The sequence below is a fragment of the Helianthus annuus genome, chromosome 15 (assembly GCF_002127325.2).
Source record: "Helianthus annuus cultivar XRQ/B chromosome 15, HanXRQr2.0-SUNRISE, whole genome shotgun sequence".
Classification (NCBI taxonomy): Eukaryota; Viridiplantae; Streptophyta; class Magnoliopsida; order Asterales; family Asteraceae; genus Helianthus; species Helianthus annuus.
This window is the reverse complement of record NC_035447.2, coordinates 107,228,187-107,247,000: the sequence shown is the minus strand read 5'-3', so window position 1 is coordinate 107,247,000 and position 18,814 is coordinate 107,228,187. Positions and strand designations below refer to the sequence as shown.

Genomic DNA, 18,814 nt, shown 5'->3' with positions numbered 1-18,814 from the left:
TTAAATTTCATAAAGAATCTACAACATTTAAAATGTTAAGTTAATGAAGATAAAGATATTGAAATCTTTAAATCGTCTAGTCTTCTTTAAACCGGCTTTTATTAACAAAATCCATCGAATTTAAACCCTTGATTTGGGTCTGGCCCAATCTTACACACGTCGTAACAAACAATTTACACTGAGTTAACTTTCATTTTGCTCCTTGTGATTTGGTCATTTTAACGGTTTTGCCCCAATAGTTTAAAAATAGCCATTTTCCTCTCTGATTTTTCTAACTTATCATCATTTTGCTCCCCGCCTCTAACTCCATCCAAAAAATCCATTAACTAGAATAGTATTTTGGTAATTTTATAGATAAAAGCAAGGGCATGTAAGTCTTTTCACCTAAATAAACATATAACTTGTTTATTTACATGTATATAAGTAATTCTTTTCTGATCCCCCATCTTTCCAACCACTCTTTCTACCGGCCACCACCATCCACAACCATCCACCACCACCTTCAACTACCACCTGCCGACCACGACTACCGCAACGTTTAACTAAATGTTTTAATTGAGTTAGAGCCAGGGAGTAAACTACCGAAATACCCCTACTTTTAATTGAACGTTTTAACTGAGTTAGAGCCAGGGAGAAAACTTGCGACAAACTCGAAAGATCAGGGAGAAAATTACTATTTTTAATCTATTGGAGCAAAACCGTTAAAATGACCAAAACACATGGAGCAAAACGAAAGTTAACTCTCTTACAATTTACAACGGCTATAATTCTAAACTCATCATTGTAAACCCTAATTCACATAAACCCCAAAAATATCTCACTGTTCATTCACAAATTCGCTATTCATAGTGTTTGTGACCGGATTGAATCATATATAACTCATGAACCGGCATGAGTTTTTGCATCCATTTTTCGGTTGATCCAGGTTAAAACCGTCGGTTTACCTCTAAACAAAGATTCTCATTCCATCTAAACACCCCAAATTTATTCCAACATTCCCCCTTGTGTTTTTCGTCCCATTTCATATTTCACCTTTCATCACAACCAATCATGCACCACGACCACCATTACCCTCCACTACGCATACCAAACAGACCCTAAATCTTCATGTGCTTGAAAGGGTTTAGATTATTTATAAAATTTGTAAATTTCAACTTTTAAATAATGTAAATTACAATGACTCTAAAACAGACTTTAAAAAAAAAATCAAATTACGAATTTGAATTCAGTTTTTAGTTTCTTAACTAAGTTAGCATCCGAACCGAATTCCGTATTTGATTTCATTTCCAATTAAAAATTGTGTTTTTCTAACTAATTCGACTCAAATGATTCATTTTATTCGAATTAACCCAAGTTCGAATTGAAATTAAGATACCCAAACTTGATTCGGGTTTTCAAATTCACATTGGATCCCTTATCTATATCCATATAACTACACTAAAAATTACCACTTTTCTCTCTTTTTTTAATTAAAATAATACTTTTTATACATTAATCATCACCTTTTCCCTCTCCTCTATTCACAACCACATATAAAAATATTAAAAAAACTATAAGGGATAAACAGTGTTTCCCAATGTTTTAAAATCCGGTTTTTATACCGTATCAGATTTGGGTCAAAAACGGTTTAACCGGGTGTATCGGGTAATTCAACCGGGTGTAGCGAGCGGTTCAACCGGTTCTACCGGACGGTTCAACCGGTACAACCGGCCGGTTTGAACCGGTTTTCAAACATTGGTGTTTCTAATATAATTACAGATGAACCGTAACATTCTCAAATATTTTCTCTCTCCTCCACTCACAACCACTCAAAACTACTCACAACCATTCCTTATAAATATAATTATCTCTTACATTAATATAAGAGTTCCATTGTGAATGCTCTAACACCCTATAATTTATCCTTAAATTTAATAAAGAATCTACATATTTAAAATGTTAAATTAATGAAGATGAAGATATTGAAATCTTTAAATCGTCTTTAAATCGTCTTTAAATCGGCTTTTATTAACAAAAAAGATTGAATTTAAACCCTTGATTTGGGCCTGGCCCAATCTTACACATGCCGTAAGAAATATTTTACAATTTACAACGGCTATAATTCTTAACTCACCATTATAAATCCTAATTCACATAAACCCCCAAAATATCTCACTATTCATTCACAAATTCGCTATTCATGGGGTTCGTGACCGGACTGAATCATATTTAACTCATGAACCGGCCTGAGTTTTTACATCCAATTTCGGGTTACCCAGGTTCAAACCGTTGGTTTACCTCTAAACAAAGATTCACATTCCCTCTAAACACCCCAAATTTATTCCATCATTACCCCTTGTTTTTTTTCATCCCATTTCATCTTTCACCCTTCATCACAACCAATCATGCACCACTGCCACCCACGACCACCATTACCCTCCACTATGCATACCAAACAGACCCTAAATCTTCATGTGCTTGAAAGGGTTTAGATTATTTATAAAATTGGTAAATTTCAACTTTTAAATAATGTGAATTACAATGACTCTAAAACAGACTTTAAAAAAAATCAAATTACGAATTTGAATTCAGTTTTTAATTTCTTAATTAAGTTAGCATCCAAACCGAATTCCGAATTTGATTTCGATTCCAATTTAAAATTGTGTTTTTCTAACTAATTCGACTCAAATGATACCTTTTATTCGAATTAACCCAAGTTCGAACTGAAATTAAGATACTCAAACTTGATTCGGGTTTTCAAATTCACATTGGATCCCTTATCTATATCCATATAACTACACTAAAAGTTACCACTTTTCTCTCTTTTTTTTCAATTAAAATAATATTTTTATACATTTATCATTACCTTTTCTCTCTCTTCTTACACGCGCCGTAACAAACATTTTACAATTTACAACGGCTATAATTCTAAACTCACCATTATAAACCCTAATTCATATAAACCCCAAAAATATCTCACTGTTCATTCACAAATTCGCTATTCATGGTGTTTGTGACTAGACTGAATCACATTTAACTCATGAACCAGCCAGAGTTTTTACATCCAGATTTCGGTTGATCCAGGTTAAAATCGTCGGTTTACCTCTAAACAAAGATTCTCATTCCCTCTAAACACCCCAAATTTATTCCAACATTCCCCCTTGTGTTTTTCGTCCCATTTCATATTTCACCTTTGATCACAACCAATCATGCACCACCGCCACCCACAACCACCATTACCCTCCACTACGCATAACAAACAGACCCTATATTTAATGTGCTTGAAAGGGTTTAGCTTATTTATAAAATTGGTAAATTTTAACTTTTAAATAATGTGAATTACCATGACTCTAAAACAGACTTTAAAAAAAATCAAATTATGAATTTGAATTCAGTTTTTAATTTCTTAACTAAGTTAGCATCCAAACTGAATTCCGAATTTGATTTCAATTCCAATTTAACTTGTGTTTTTCTAACTAATTCGACTCAAATGATTCCTTTTATTCGAATTAACCCAAGTTCGAACTGAAATTAAGATACTCAAACTTGATTCGGGTTTTCAAATTCACATTGGATCCCTTATCTATATCCATATAACTACACTAAAAATTACCAGTTTTCTCTCTTTTTTTGAATTAAAATAATATTTTTTATACATCTATCATTACCTTTTCCCTCTCCTCTATTCACAACCACATATAAAAATATTAAAAAAATGATAAACAGTGTTTCCCAATGTTTTAAAATCCGGTTTTTATACCGTATCAGTTTTGGGTCAAAAACGGTTTAACCGGGTGTATCGGGTAATTCAACCGGGTGTAGCAGGCGGTTCATCTTGTTCTACCGGACGGTTCAACCGATACAACATGCCGGTTTGAACCGGTTTTAAAACATTGGTGTTTCTAATATAATTACAGATGAACAGTAACATTCTCATATATTTTCTCTCTCCTCCACTCACAACCACTCAAAACTACTCACAACCATTCCTTATAAATATTATTATCTCTTACATTATTATAAGAGTTCCATTGTGAATGCTCTAACACCCTATAATTTATCTTTAAATTTAATAAAGAAACTACACATTTAAAATGTTAAATAAATGAAGATAAAGATATTGAAATCTTTAAATCGTCTAATCGTCTTTAAACCAGCTTTTATTAACAAAATACATTGAATTTAAACCCTTAATTTGCGCCTGGCCCAATCTTCCACACGCCATAACAAACATTTTATAATTTACAACGGCTATAATTATAAACTCACCATTATAAACCCTAGTTCACATAAACCCCCAAAATATCTCACTGTTCATTCACAAATTCGTTATTCATGGGGTTCGTAACCGGACTGAATCTATTTGACTCATGAACCGGCCTGAGTTTTTACATCTAATTTCGGTTGATCCGGTTTCAAACCGTTGGTTTACCTCAAAACAAAGATTCCCATTCCCTCTAAACACCCTAAATTTATTCCATCATTCCCCTTTGTTTTTTTCATCCCATTTCATCTTTCACCTTTCATGCACCACCGCCACCCCGACCACCATTACTCTCCACTACACATACCAAACAGACCCTAAATCTTCATGTGCTTGAAAGGGTTTAGATTATTTATAAAATTGGTAAATTTCAACTTTTAAATAATGTGAATTATAATGACTCTAAAACAGACTTTAAAAAAATCAAATTACGAATTTAAATTCAGTTTTTAATTTCTTAACTAAGTTAGCATTCAAAACGAATTCTGTATTTGATTTCAAATCCAATTTAAAATTGTGTTTTTCTAACTAATTCGACTCAAATAATTCATTTTATTCGAATTAATCCAAGTTCGAACTGAAATTAAGATACTCAAACTTGATTCGGGTTATCAAATTCACATTGGATTCCTTATTTATATCCATATAACTACACGAAAATTACCACTTTTCTCTCTTTTTTTCAATTAAATAATATTTTGATACATTTATCATTACATTTTCTCACTCCTCTATTCACAACCACCTATAAAAATATTAAAAATTTATAAGGGATAAACAGTGTTTCCCAATGTTTTAAAATCCGGTTTTTATACCGTATCAGATTTTGCTCAAAAACGGTTTAACCGGGTGCATCAGATGGTTCAATCAGGTGAAGGGGGCGGTTCTACCGGACGGTTTAACCGGTACAACCGGCCGGTTTGAACCCGTTTTTATAACATTGGTGTCTCTAATATATTTACAGATAAACAATTACATTCTCATATATTTTCTCTCTTCTCCATTCACAACCACTCAAAAACTACTCATAACCATTCCTTATATATATAATTATCTCTTGCATTAATATAAGGGTTCCATTGTGAATGCTCTAACACCCTATACTTTATCCTTAAATTTAATAAAGAATCTACACATTTAAATGTTAAATTAATGAAGATGAACATATTGAAATCTTTAAATCGTCTAATCGTCTTTAAACCGGCTTTTATTAACAAAATACATTGAATTTAAACCCTTGATTTGGGCCTTGCCCAATCTTACACACGTTGTAACAAACATTTTACAATTTACAATGGCTATAATTCTAAACTCACAATTATAAACCCTAATTCACATAAACCTCCAAAATATCTTATTGTTCATCCACAAATTCGCTATTCGTGGGGTTCTTGACCGGATTGAATCATATTTAACTCATGAATCGGCCTAAGTTTTTACATCCAATTTCGGTTGATCCAGGTTCAAACCGTTGGTTTACCTCTAAACAATGATTCTCCTCTACAAACCCCAAATTTATTCCATCATTCCCCCTTGTTTTTTTTATCCCATTTCATCTTTCACCTTTCATCAAGACCAATCATGCACCACCTCCACCCAAGACCACCATTACCCTCCACTACGCATACCAAACAGACCCTAAATCTTCATGTGCTTGAAAGGGTTTAGATTATTTATAAATTTGGTAAATTTCAACTTTTAAATAATGTGAATTACAATGACTCCAAAACAGACTTTAAAAAAAATCAAATTACGAATTTGAATTCAGTTTTTAATTTCTTAACTAAGTTAGCATCCAAACTGAATTCAGGATTTGATTTCACATTGGATCCCTTATCTATATCCATATAACTGCACTAAAAATTACCACTTTTCTATCTTTTTTCAATTAAATAATATTTTTTATACATTTATCATTAACTTTTCTCTCTCCTCTATTCACAACCACCTATAAAAATATTAAAAAAATTATAAGGGATAAACAGTTTTCCCAATGTTTTAAAATCTGGTTTTTATACGGTATCAGATTTGGCCCAAAAACGGTTTAACCGGGTGTATCGGGTGGTTCAACCGAGTGTAGCGGGTGGTTCAACCGGTTCTATCGGACGGTTCAATCGGTACAACCGGCCGGTTTGAACCAGTTTTTAAACATTGGTGTTTCTAATATATTTACAGATGAACAGTAACATTCTCATATATTTTCTCTCTCCTCCACTCACAACCACTCAAAACTACTCATAACCATTCCTTATAAATATAATTATCTCTCACATTAATATAAGGGTTCCATTGTGAATGCTCTAACACCCTATAATTTATTCTTAAATTTAATAAAGAATCTACACATTTAAATTGTTAAATTAATGAAGATAAAGATATTGAAATCTGTAAATCGTCTAATCGTCTTTAGACCGGCTTTTATTAATAAAAATTCGTCGAATTTAAATCCTTGATTTGGGCCTGGCCCAATCTTACAGACGCCGTAACAAACATTTTACAATTTACAACAACTATAATTCTAAACTCACCATTATAAACCCTAATTCACATAAACCCTCAAAATATCTCACTATTCATTCACAAATTTGCTATTTATGGGGTTCGTGACCAGACTGAATCATATTTAACTCATGAACCGGCCTGAGTTTTTACATCCAGTTTTCGGTTGATCCAGGTTCAAACTGTCGATTTACCTCTAAACAAAGATTCCCATTCCCTCTAAACACCCCAAATTTATTCCATCATCCCCCCTTGTTTTTTTTTTCATCCCATTTCATCTTTCACCTTACATCACGACCAATCATGCAACACCGCCACCCACGATAACCATTACCCTCCACTACGCATACCAAACAGACCCTAAATCTTCATGTGTTTGAAAGGGTTTAGATTTTTTTATAAAATTGGTAAATTTCAGCGTTTAAATAATGTGAATTACAATGACTCTAAAACAGACTTTCATCGTAACTTTGTAACCATTATAGCTATAAGATGGTCCATTCCATATAACCAATCCGATCATTACATCATAAACTCTTATAAGTCTTACTTTTATGAGTTAAGTGTCACTTACGTCCCTGTGGCTTGTTCACTTTTGCCATTTCATGTCAAATTTCAAAATTGCACTATTTTTCTCCCTAACATTTTGGAAACTTGTCATTTCAGTCGAAAAAAATAACCACAGTTAAAAAATTCAGTTAGCTTACATGCGGAATAGATCGACATGTGTAATAAATAAAGTTAACATGACAACTAAAACTTAATTAACTAAGAGAGTTTGGCACGCATATGCCTCTTAAAAGAAAGGTCTTAGGTTCAATACTGGGCAAAAGTTATTTAGAATTATCGGTGCATAGAGTAGAGCAGAAGCAAGTATTGTTATTCAATTTTTTTTTACAAAGAGTTAAATTTGGCAGATTGTTTGGTTGCCCCTGACTAGATTGTTTGTTTGGGGGCAAATGCATATATTCCCTGAGTTGGTAAAATTATGTACAAAAATATTAAAAAAAATAGTGAAAACTACTGAAAAGACGTTGGTATTTCCGGTTCTAGATTCACGTGACACATCTTGTCAACTACGTGACGCATCTTGCAAACAAAGTTAACGTGGGCGGGTTTAGATTTACAAGATAAGTTTTTATTTGATTCTCAATTCATTTTTTTGGTAGAGAAACAAGTGTGAAGTTTAGCCAAAATTAGCGGGATGGGCAATGACGCTAACAATACATTACTCAAATACTCTTATCAGCTAATGATTCTGTTATCCATTGAATATCCCAATGGTGTTAGTGAGTTAGATAAGATATGGGTTCAATCCCCATGTTATGCAAGTTTAGCCGTTAAAAAAAACTTCCATGATCTCTTGTATAATGAATACCTCACAGTTGGCTTGATGAATAAAGTTGTATTGCCTTAACATTCTTCATGAAGGATTTAGTTTTGTACTTTTGTTCCTTTCGTTTTCACAATAACTTTGTAACCATTATAGCAATAAGATGATCCATTCCATATAACCAATCTAATCATTACATCATGAACTCTTATAAGTCTTACTTTTAATTTGAAGGAAGAGAAATTACAACTGTACCCTCTCAAGTACATATGCAAATTAAGTTCTCTTGTAAAACATTGAATACAAAATCAAAACCATCTTGAAGAAACATCAAGTTAATCCGGAGATTAGCTTACGGTTTGTGTCTCGTCTAAATAAGGTTAATTTTCTTCTGAACCCAATGAACAACTACGTCAATCCTACAAAACAATCAACACACCGTGAAGCTCGTTACAAGGAGGGAATAGGGGTTCTCCTTGTAACCACCCTCCGGCGTGAGAATAAGAACTTGTCTCGAGGAATAAAGTGTGTGTATTAAGTGAGAGAGCAAGCGAGTGATCCTTAAAACTGGAGGTGAAGTTCTCTATTTATAGCCGAAGTAATCTGTGAATGAGATGGGCCTTGGGCCCGAGGTCGACAACAAGGAATATCCATTCTACCTCCTCTGTCATGACTGTTAGTGATTCCGGACGAGAGGTAGTTAGCGCATGTCCTATAATTTATCCTTAAATTTAATAAAGAATCTACACATTTTTTAAATATTAAATTAATGAAGATGAAGATATTGAAATCTTTAAATCGTCTAATTGTCTTTAAACCGGCTTTTATTTGTTTTAAATATTTATAGCCGAAGTGATCTGTGAATGAGAGGTAGTTGGCGCATCTCCTATAATTTATCATTAAATTTTGGGAAAATGTACATAATAGTAACAAAGTTTTAAAAGTGTTCTAATTAGGTCACTCGTATCGTTTTTGTCCAAATTAGATAACTTAACATTTAAATCGATCCATGTCCTTTTTTCCACGTGTCAAGAAAAAAATGGAGCATAAGATGCTGAGGTCGGATTATTTTAATATATGAAATTATATTTATTAAAAATAAAACATTTTGAATTACATTAAAAATAAAAAAACAATTTAAATTCCTCGTCATCACTCGACGTTAGCAACAAATAAAAGGGAAAAAAGAAACAAAAATCCATATCATAACGGTTACCTATAAAATGGATGAAAAAAACCTTAATTTCAATAAAAAATGAATCTTAAGTGACCTAATTGAAACACTTAAATTTGACTGACCTAACTCTTAAAACTTTATTACTATTCTATATATTTTATAAAGTTACCTCTTAAATTTATCCTTAATCTGGGCGTGACCCAATCTTACACACGCCTCCCAACGGCTATAATTCATTAATTCTAAACCCTATTCACATAAACCCCCCAAAATATTCGTTCACAAATTCGCTCATTCAATCGCTAACGATCTCATCCGATTACGTCTTCTTCAAGTGTTCTTTCTCCGATTACGTTCTTTCTTTCTTCAATTACTGTTTTCTTAATCTGATTTCTGTTCATATTCTATTGATTAATCTCTTTTTTTTTGCAGGTTCTTGCAGGTTTTTCTAATCTGTTTATCTGTTTTATACATATATCTATATATATATCTGTTACTACTAACATCATGAATGCAGAATCTGAAAGTTGTTCGGCCACCAAAGCACGATCACAACGCCCGTTGCAGGATCAGTTTCTGAAACGAAAAAGTTATCGTGAAAACGTAAGTTCTGTTCTCATAATTTCTCATAATTTCGTGATTTTTGGTTAATTTGATGAATCGGTTACTGATCTAGGGTTTATGTTCTTGTTAGATTGATTATTTGTTGTTAGAATGATTCATACCGAACATCTGTTCTCATAATTTCGTGATTTTTGGTTAATTTGATGAATCGGTAACTGGTCTAGGGTTTATGTTCGTGTTTGATTGATTATTTGTAGTTAGATCGATTCATGCCGAACATCTGTTCTCATAATTTCTTATACTTTCGTGATTCTTGGTTAATTTGATGAATCTGTTACTGTTCTAGGGTTTATGTTCGTCTTTGATTGATTATTTGTAGTTAGATCGATTCATATCGAACATCTGTTCTCATAATTTCGTGTTTTTTGGTTAATTTGATGAATCGGTAACTGATCTAGGGTTTATGTTCGTGTTTGATTGATTAGTTGTAGTTAGATCGATTCATACTGAACGTTTGCTCTCATAGTTTCTTATAATTTCGTGATTGTTGGTTAATTTGATGAATCGGTTACGGATCTAGGGTTTATGTTCTTGTTCGATTGATTATTTGTTGTTAGAATGATTCAAACCGAACATCTGTTCTCATAATTTCTTATAATTTCGTGATTTTTTGTTAATTTGATAAATCGGTAACTGGTCTAGGGTATTTGTTCGTGTTTGATTGATTATTCATAGTTAGATCGATTCATATCAAACATCTGTTCTCATTATTTCGTGATTTTGGTTTGATTGATGAGTTGGTTACTGACCTGGGGTTTTGATCGTGTTTGATTGATTGCTTGCAGTTAGATCGGTTCATACCGAACAGATCAGCTATGGATTTCGACTACGCTCATTGTATGCTTACAGGAGCTTGGAGAGGTAAGGAAAATCCGGTTGCAAGCTCACCTTCTCGGGAAGCGTACAGGAAGCTTTTGGCGGAGAGTCTCAACATGAACAGGACGAGGATTCTTGCGTTCAGAAACAAGCCTCCTACACGGATGGATACGATTTCAAGCGATTGGTCTTCTGTTCAGCTGTCAGAACCAGTAAAATCTCGTAGATACATTCCTCAGGTAATTGATCATCTACTAGATCTATTCATAATTAGATTCAGTTTTTCTCTTGTTTTCATTGGATCAATCACTATTAGATGTGAATTTGTGTTGTCATTCAAAGCCCTAAAATGTGGTACCGTATCTGTTTGTAATTAGATTCAATTTTTTGAGTTTATTTAGATCAATCCGTTATAAGATGCACATTTGTGTTCTGTTAATAGATTGTGTTATCAATTAAAGCCCTAACATGTAATTTCGTATCTGTTTGTAATTAGGTTCATATTTTTCCGAGTGGTCATTGAACCATTTCATTATTAGATGCACATTGCATGTTGTAAATAGATTTAAACTTGTGATATGCCCTAACATGTGATTCTGTATCTGTTCGTAACTAGATTTATTTTGTTTTTGTTTTTATTGGATCAATCCTTTATTAGATGAACATTTGTGTTTTGGTATTGGATTCAAACTTTTGTTACTTTCTAATGCCCTAACATGTAATTTCTGTTCTTAATTAGGTTCAAAGTTTTTCGAGTTTTCATTGGATCAATTCATGATTAGATGCGAATTGTGTTATTTTTTAAAGCTTTAACATGTGATTCTTTATCTGTTCGTTATAAGATTCAAAACTTTTCGAGTTTTTATTCGATCAATTCATTATTAGACGCTAATTTGTGTCTTTGTTAATAGATTATTAGATTTAAACCTGCGTTATCATCTTAATCCCTAAAATGTAATTCTGTATCTGTTCATAGTTAGGTTCAAATATCATCAGAGATTTCATTAGATCTATTCATTATTAGATGCTAATAGATTCAAACTCGTCTTATTGTTTAACGCCCTAAAATATGATTCCATATCTGTTCATAATTACGTTCAGTTTTTTTCGAATTTTGATTGCATCAATTCTTGCACACTTGTGTTTTGTTCATAGGTTCAACTTCAAGCTTGTGTTATTGTTTAAAGCCCTAAAATGTTATTTCGTATCTGTTCGTCCTTATGTTCAAATTTTTTTCTAGTTTTTCATAGGACCGATTATTAGATGCATATTTGCGTTATGTTAACAGAGTCAAACTTGTATCATTGTTTAAAGCCCTAAAATGTGACTCAGTATATGTTCATAATTAGATTCAATTTTAAGATTTTCACTGGATCAATTTGCTCTTAGATGCAAACTTATGTTATTGTTTACAGCCCTAAATCGTGATTTTATTTTATTACAGACTTCTGAGAGGACATTGGACGCACCGGATATACAAGACGATTTCTACTTGAATCTTTTGGACTGGGGGACCAGCAATGTTCTCGCGATTGCCCTATCAAACACGGTCTATCTCTGGAACGCCGCAAACAGTAGCACCGCAGAACTCGTTACCGTAGACGACGACACTGGTCCCGTGACAAGCGTTAAATGGGCGCCTGACGGCCGTCACATCTCCATCGGCTTAAACAATTCTGAAATCCAACTCTGGGATCATACCGCTAACAAACTGGTAACTACTAATCTGTTCTTTAAAACACTGATTTCGTTCAATCTTTTATTATCATTTTTTTTCCTAAATTAATCTTTTTTGTTTGAACAGTTGAGGACCTTGAGAGGCGGCCATGATTCACGTGTCGGGTCGTTAGATTGGAACAGTCACATTCTCTCAACCGGGGGAATGGACGGTCGGATCGTAAACAACGATGTCCGAATCCGATCGCATATCGTGGAGACTTACTCTGGTCACCACCAAGAAGTCTGCGGGTTAAAATGGTCAACCTCCGGCCGGCAGTTAGCGAGCGGGGGCAACGACAATCTCCTCCACATATGGGACCGATCAATGGCTTCGGTTAATTCGCGTACCGAATGGCTTCACAGGCTGGAGGATCACACTGCAGCGGTGAAAGCGCTCGCTTGGTGTCCGTTTCAAGCCAATCTTCTTGCTTCTGGAGGTGGTGGCAGTGACCGGTGCATAAAGTTTTGGAACACGCACACCGGTTCGTGCTTGAACTCGGTAGATACCGGGTCACAGGTCTGCGCGCTTTTATGGAACACGCATGAGCGCGAGCTGCTGAGCTCACATGGGTTCACTCAGAACCAGTTGACTCTATGGAAGTATCCGTCAATGGTCAAGATGGCTGAGCTCACTGGTCATACATCCAGAGTTCTGTTCATGACACAGGTATGGTCAAAGTCAAATCAAATTCATAGTCAAAGTCAAACATTGGTCAAAGTCAAAGTCTAACTGTAATCTAATATTGTTTTTGCAGAGCCCTGACGGATGCACCGTTGCTTCTGCTGCCGGAGATGAGACTTTGAGATTCTGGAATGTTTTTGGAAGCCCTGAAGTTGCTGCTAAAGCTGCTACAGTAAAACCCGTCCCTGGACCGTTCGCTCACTTGAACTGTATTCGCTAGACCTGGTAAAACAAGCCCATCCATACCATTTTGGGTTAGGATGGGTAAATGGTGGATAAAAAAAAAGTAGGTCAAGATGGGCATGAGATAAAATCACTAAACTATCTACTACTCGTAGATATCTCTTCAAAACTGTAACTTCACCAATCGCCACCGTTTTTCGTTTAAAAATAATGAAAATTTTAAAAAATAATAAAAAACTAAAAATAATAAAAAAAATTCTAAAAAATTGTAAAAAATAAAATCCAAAAAATCAAAAATTTCTACAAAAATAAATAAGAAAATCCTAAAATTCAAAAAAATCTAAAAAAATCTAAAAAATAAAAAAAGAAATCTAAAATATAAAAACATTCTAAAAAATATTAAAAAATACTAATAATGCTAAAAAATTTAAAAAAATCAAAAAACATTGTAAAAATGTCAAAAAAAAAATACAAAAAAATAAAAAAAATTGTTAAAAAATAAAAAAGATTAAAAAATAAAAAATAAATAAATTAAAAAACAAAAATATATAAAAAATTATAAAAAAATCTAAAATTATAAAAATACCAAAAAATCCAATAAAAATTAAAAATTTAAAAAAATCTAAAGAATAAAAAAAATCCAAAAATTCAAAAAAAAATCTAAAAAAATTCTAAATATTGTAACAAAATTTCTAAAAAATAGAAAAAGTAAAAAATATTTTAAAAAAAAACAAAAAGATAATTTTTTTTGAAATTTATAAAATTTTTTATTTTTAGAATTTTTTTGATTTTTTAGGATTTGATTTTTTTTTTTATTTTTTAGAATTTTTTGACTTTTTAGAAATTTTTTATTTTTTTACATTTTTTTATTTTTTAGTTGTTTTTTAATTTTTTACATTTTTTTTTGAATTTTTTGAAATTTTTACAATTTTTTGATTTTTTTATTTTTAGATTTTTTTTATTTTTTAGAATTTTTAGGATTTTTTTGATTTTTTAGAATTCTTTTTGATTTTTTTTTAGAACTTTTATATTTTTTATCTCATCCTGACCTATATCCAATCCTAACCCAAACCTATCTAACCCATCCGACGTGCCCATTTTGCCACCACTAGTATTCGCTGATTCATAGTTTTTACGCAAGCTGGTTGCAAATGTGTTCGAAACAGTCTTTTAATAATGCTGAGCGTGCTGAATGGAACAACATGCTGATTGATATGCTGGATGTTATTCATCTTACGGATAGGTGGTCATGGTTGGGAGGAGATCGCTCGATAGGTACGATTTTGCTTGGTCGAAGTGGGTCCCAAAAAAAATTAATATCTTTGTTTGGAGAGCGGTCTTGAATCGACTGCCAACGGTGTCGAATCTTCAAGTTAGGAACTGTTTTTCTAGTGATATTAAATGCTGCCTTTGTGACGATAGTGAAGAAACTGCTGAGCATTTGTTGTGTTCCTGCATTGTCGCGTCTCGGGTGTGGAGTTATATAGAGAGGTGGTGTAAGGTGAGCCGGTTTTTTGTGTTTTCCGTTAGAGATCTTATCGAGTTTCCGGACTTTTATGGGCTAGCGAAAGAGATTTTTAAAGGTAATTATCATGGTTTCGTGGTGGTGTATTTGGTTAGCAAGGAATCAAAATAGGTTTTCAAATGCAGATGCAAAGGCTGAAGAGATCATTGCTTTAAGTCTATGGGTTTCTTGTGGTATAGGAATCGTTCCAAGGATAGATGTCTTAGATGGGAAGATTGGTGTAATTTCAATTTTGTGCAAGGGTCGTTGTGTTTTTGCCGCCTCTTTTTGAGGTTTTGGCGTTGTGAATAATAAATAGTTACCTTTCAAAAAAAAAAAGGTATTGTCAAAGTCAAATCAAATTCATAGTCAAAGTCAAACATTGGTCAGCCAAAGTCTAACTGTAATCTAATATTGTTTTTGCAGAGCCCTGATGGATGCACCGTTGCTTCTGCTGCCGGAGACGAGACGTTGAGATTCTGGAACGTTTTTGGAAGCCCTGAAGCTGCTGCTAAAGCTGCTACCGTAAAGCCCGTCCCTGGACCGTTTGCTCACTTGAACCGTATTCGCTGATTCGTAGTTTTTACGCAAGACGGTTGCAAATGTGTGTAAGCCAACGCTAGTTGTCTCTAACTGTGTTTCATTTGTGAAGTTTTGGATTAAATTTCATTTTGGTGCAGTGTTTTTTGTAGAAGGTTTTGGTTGATCATTATTGTTCAACAGGTATATTTATATGAAGATAATACAGTAAAAGATTGGCAGACTTTATTACTTATTGGTCGATTTTTCTGTTCTATCCATGCTTTTTAAATTTTGCTCATCAGATTCTTTTTGGAAATTTATGTTTCTTATAAATTAATGTACTCGAGTCGATATAATATGTTTATTACGTAGCCCTTTTTTATCAAACATTTACCAAACTGAAATTTTCAATTTAAATGAATGCCATGTTACATTATAAAAGATAAGTAGAAAATAAATTACACAAGCATGAATTATCATATTTTATTTAGAGTGGATGTTAGTTAATGAATGCCATCTTCAAAATATCTTATAGTTTTATTTTTTTTAAAAGTTAGGGTTTTAGCTTATAAAGATAGACGTATTTTATATATCAAATGTTCAAACGGAATGAATTATTGTGAAAGAACAACACATGAACAGCAATAAACGATCATAAAAATTGATACTCCGAAAATAGCAACAACCATCGTGAAATGGAATCAAATCATCGTGAACGTCCAAAAAGATGAACTTCAAATAAAGTTTATATGTGAAGAAACACTAAGTTAATCCGGAGATTAGCTCATGGTTTGTGAAAACGAAAGGGACAAAAGTACAATGGATCATGGAACAGAACCATTAGTTTTTTTTTTTATTTTGAACGGCTAAACTTGCATAACATGAGGATCCTTATCTAACTCACCAATACCATTGGGCTATTCCCAATGGATAACAGAATCATTAGTTGATAAGAGTATTTGAGTAATGTATTATTAGCGTCGTTGCCCACCCGCTAATTTTGGCTAAACTTCACACTTGTTTCTCTACCCAAGAAATGAACTCAGAATTACATAAAAACTGATCTTGTAAATCTAAACCCGCCCACGTCAACTTTGTTTGCAACGTAGTTGACAAGATGCGCCACGTGAATCTAGAAAAAGAAAACAAGTCAACTTTGTTTGCAAGAAAGATGCGTCTTTACAAGCCCTTTTTTCACTTGATCTAAACCCGCCCACGTCAACTTTGTTTCACTTAATTTTTTTATATTTTTGTACGCAACTTTACCAACTCAGGGAATATATGCACTTGCCCCCAAACAAACAATCTAGTAAGGGGCAACCAAACAACCTGTCAAATTTAACTCTTCATAAAAAAAATTAAAAAAAAAAATTGAATGGCAATACTTGCTTCTGCTCTAGTCTATGCATCAATAATTCTAAATAACTTTTGCCCGGTATTGAACCTGAGACATTTCCTTTTCCTTTGAGAGGCATATGCCTGCCAAACTAGTTAATTAAGTTTTAGTTGTCATATTAACTCGTTTAATTTATTTATCACCCTTAAACTTGTTTATCATGTTTACATATTGCTTATAGCTCATTCACAACCACTCAGACATGTCAACCCATTTCCCTCTTATCAGATGACTTTTATATGGAACGTTTTCATGTTACATGTAGGTTTAAGTTGACGTCGTTGACACAAATAAATATGACTTGTGTTTGGCTTAATCGATTTAACCTACGTCTGTCTAACACACCCCTAGTTTAAACTCGTAACTAATCATCCACAAAACTTAGTTGATCAAAAACGCCAACATCAATAAACATTCTTGATAATAAAATTATGGTAGCTTTTGTAGCACGAAAGAGATACACTGCTTAAAAACCGACTCGAAGCCAGAAAAGAACATGGACTAAAGATCCAACTTCCTGCAAAAAAAAAAAAAAACTGCTACCTCTTTGTGGTTATCTCTTTGCCTCTCCAAAAATTCCAAGCCAAAAACAACACTTTTGTTACAACAAACAATCACTCAACACATAAAACCCCAACTTCCAAGGCTGCATATCGCCTTTTTCCACACATGAAGCCTGCAGCACGTTTAGTAAATACCGGCCTACCAGGTTCCCAAGCCTGAACTAGTAAACTGACCCGTAACCTCTTACTCAACTTAAACCCATGGTAATTAGTTCCCCCACAAATTTAAAGCTTTCAAGGTGTTCAGTCTCACTTGCTAGTTACTAGCAATGTGGGACGGGTTGAGTTAATGGCTCGCCTTATCCATAAACCAAAGATTCTTTAGCATCATACAGTGGGAGCAAAAAAGTACTTATCAAGTATGAAAAGGCCCGACAAAGCATATGGTTACCTTGACCATTAAAGATGCAAGTTCTAAGTGTTACCTCGTACCCGTGGAATAACCATGGTTTCTTTCAGCAGCAGGAATACAAATTTGTTAAGGGTAAATTGCATTTTACGTCCTCTAAGTTTCAGCAAAATTTCAGGCGTTGTCCTTTTACTCAACGGATGTCCTTTATGTTCTAACTTTTTTTACAGGCGGTGTCATTTCATCCTAAAAAGATTACAAAAATAAAGACATCCGCCTTACGGAAAAAAAAAAAAAAAAAAAAAAAAAAAAAACATAAAGGACATTTGCTGTAAAGATATTAAAACATAAAGAACACCCGTTGTAATTTCGTTAGTTAAAGGACAGCGTCTGAAAATTTGTTGCAACTTAAAGGACGTAAAATGCAAGTTACCCATTTGTAAACTTGAGGATTACCCCAAAAGCAAAGGGTTCAGACTTCAGAAAACCCTTAAAAACCGAATCTTATAAAGGATTATGAAAAATAAGCAACAACGAGGTAGTAATAATAATAATAATAATGGGGCGCGTTCAAGGCAGAACCAATTTTAAGTAAAGAATCACTGCATAAACACATTTTTTGTTCTCGCAGTTCGATATTTAAATATGATTTTGTATTGAACGGCCCTCTAATAAAAGTATAAAACAAAAACAATAACAATAACAATAACAATAACAATAACAATAACAATAACAATTTTGAGTAAATTGTTAAAATCATCTTTAAAGTTTAGGACTGTTTATCAGTTTAATCTAAAATGATTTTTTGTGTCAAACATCCTTTCAATTTTGACATTTTCTGTCATCTCGATTGAAGCTACTAATTTAGTTTACTTTAATAACAATAACAATAACAATAACAATAATAAGAGTTAATTACTGTTTTCGTCCCTGTGGTTTGTCAAAAATCACTATTTCAGTCCATTAGTTTAAAAATTGCGATTTCAGTCCCTGTGGTTTCACTTTCGTAACCATTTCAGTCCACCCCATTTCAGTCCCTGTACTAACAGAATAAATGGACTGAAATGGTTACGAAAGTGAAACCACAAGGACTGAAATGGTTACGAAAGTGAAACCATAGGGACTGAAATCACAATTTTTAAACTAATGGACTGAAATGGTGATTTTTGACAAACTACAGGGACAAAAACAGTAATTAACTCTA

General features: G+C 33.2%; 1 protein-coding gene across 22 annotated transcripts; it reads left to right on the top strand.

The window, feature by feature from the left end:
- The first annotated feature begins 9,433 nt into the window (after window positions 1-9,433).
- On the top strand, window positions 9,434-15,548 carry LOC110912143 (cell division cycle 20.2, cofactor of APC complex). Of its 22 annotated transcripts, XR_004882471.1 has the most exons (9): window positions 9,464-9,855; window positions 10,662-10,931; window positions 12,137-12,406; window positions 12,497-13,078; window positions 13,167-13,318; window positions 14,443-14,551; window positions 14,699-14,777; window positions 14,897-15,120; window positions 15,207-15,548. XR_004882471.1 is itself a non-coding variant. In XM_022156813.2 (7 exons), exons 1-5 carry the CDS (start codon window positions 9,760-9,762, stop codon window positions 13,311-13,313), a joined length of 1,365 nt encoding a protein of 454 aa, XP_022012505.1. In that variant the 5' UTR covers window positions 9,464-9,759; the 3' UTR covers window positions 13,314-13,318; window positions 14,520-14,551; window positions 15,207-15,344. The 22 variants fall into 22 exon arrangements, 3 of the variants coding, with proteins under 3 accessions (XP_022012506.1, XP_022012505.1, XP_035840653.1); XR_004882466.1 differs by having other exon boundaries at window positions 9,434-9,855; window positions 14,418-14,859; window positions 14,927-15,120; XR_004882469.1 differs by having other exon boundaries at window positions 14,520-14,551; window positions 14,699-15,120.
- The last annotated feature ends 3,266 nt before the right edge of the window (window positions 15,549-18,814 follow it).

Coding starts and splice junctions, on each gene's coding strand:
- LOC110912143 (XM_022156814.2), top strand. CDS start 9,760: ATGAATGCAGAATCTGAAAGTTGTTCGGCCACCAAAGCACGATCACAA. Junction 12,407..12,496: donor ATCATACCGCTAACAAACTG/GTAACTACTAAT, acceptor TTGTTTGAACAG/TTGAGGACCTTGAGAGGCGG. Junction 13,079..15,206: donor GAGTTCTGTTCATGACACAG/GTATGGTCAAAG, acceptor TTGTTTTTGCAG/AGCCCTGATGGATGCACCGT.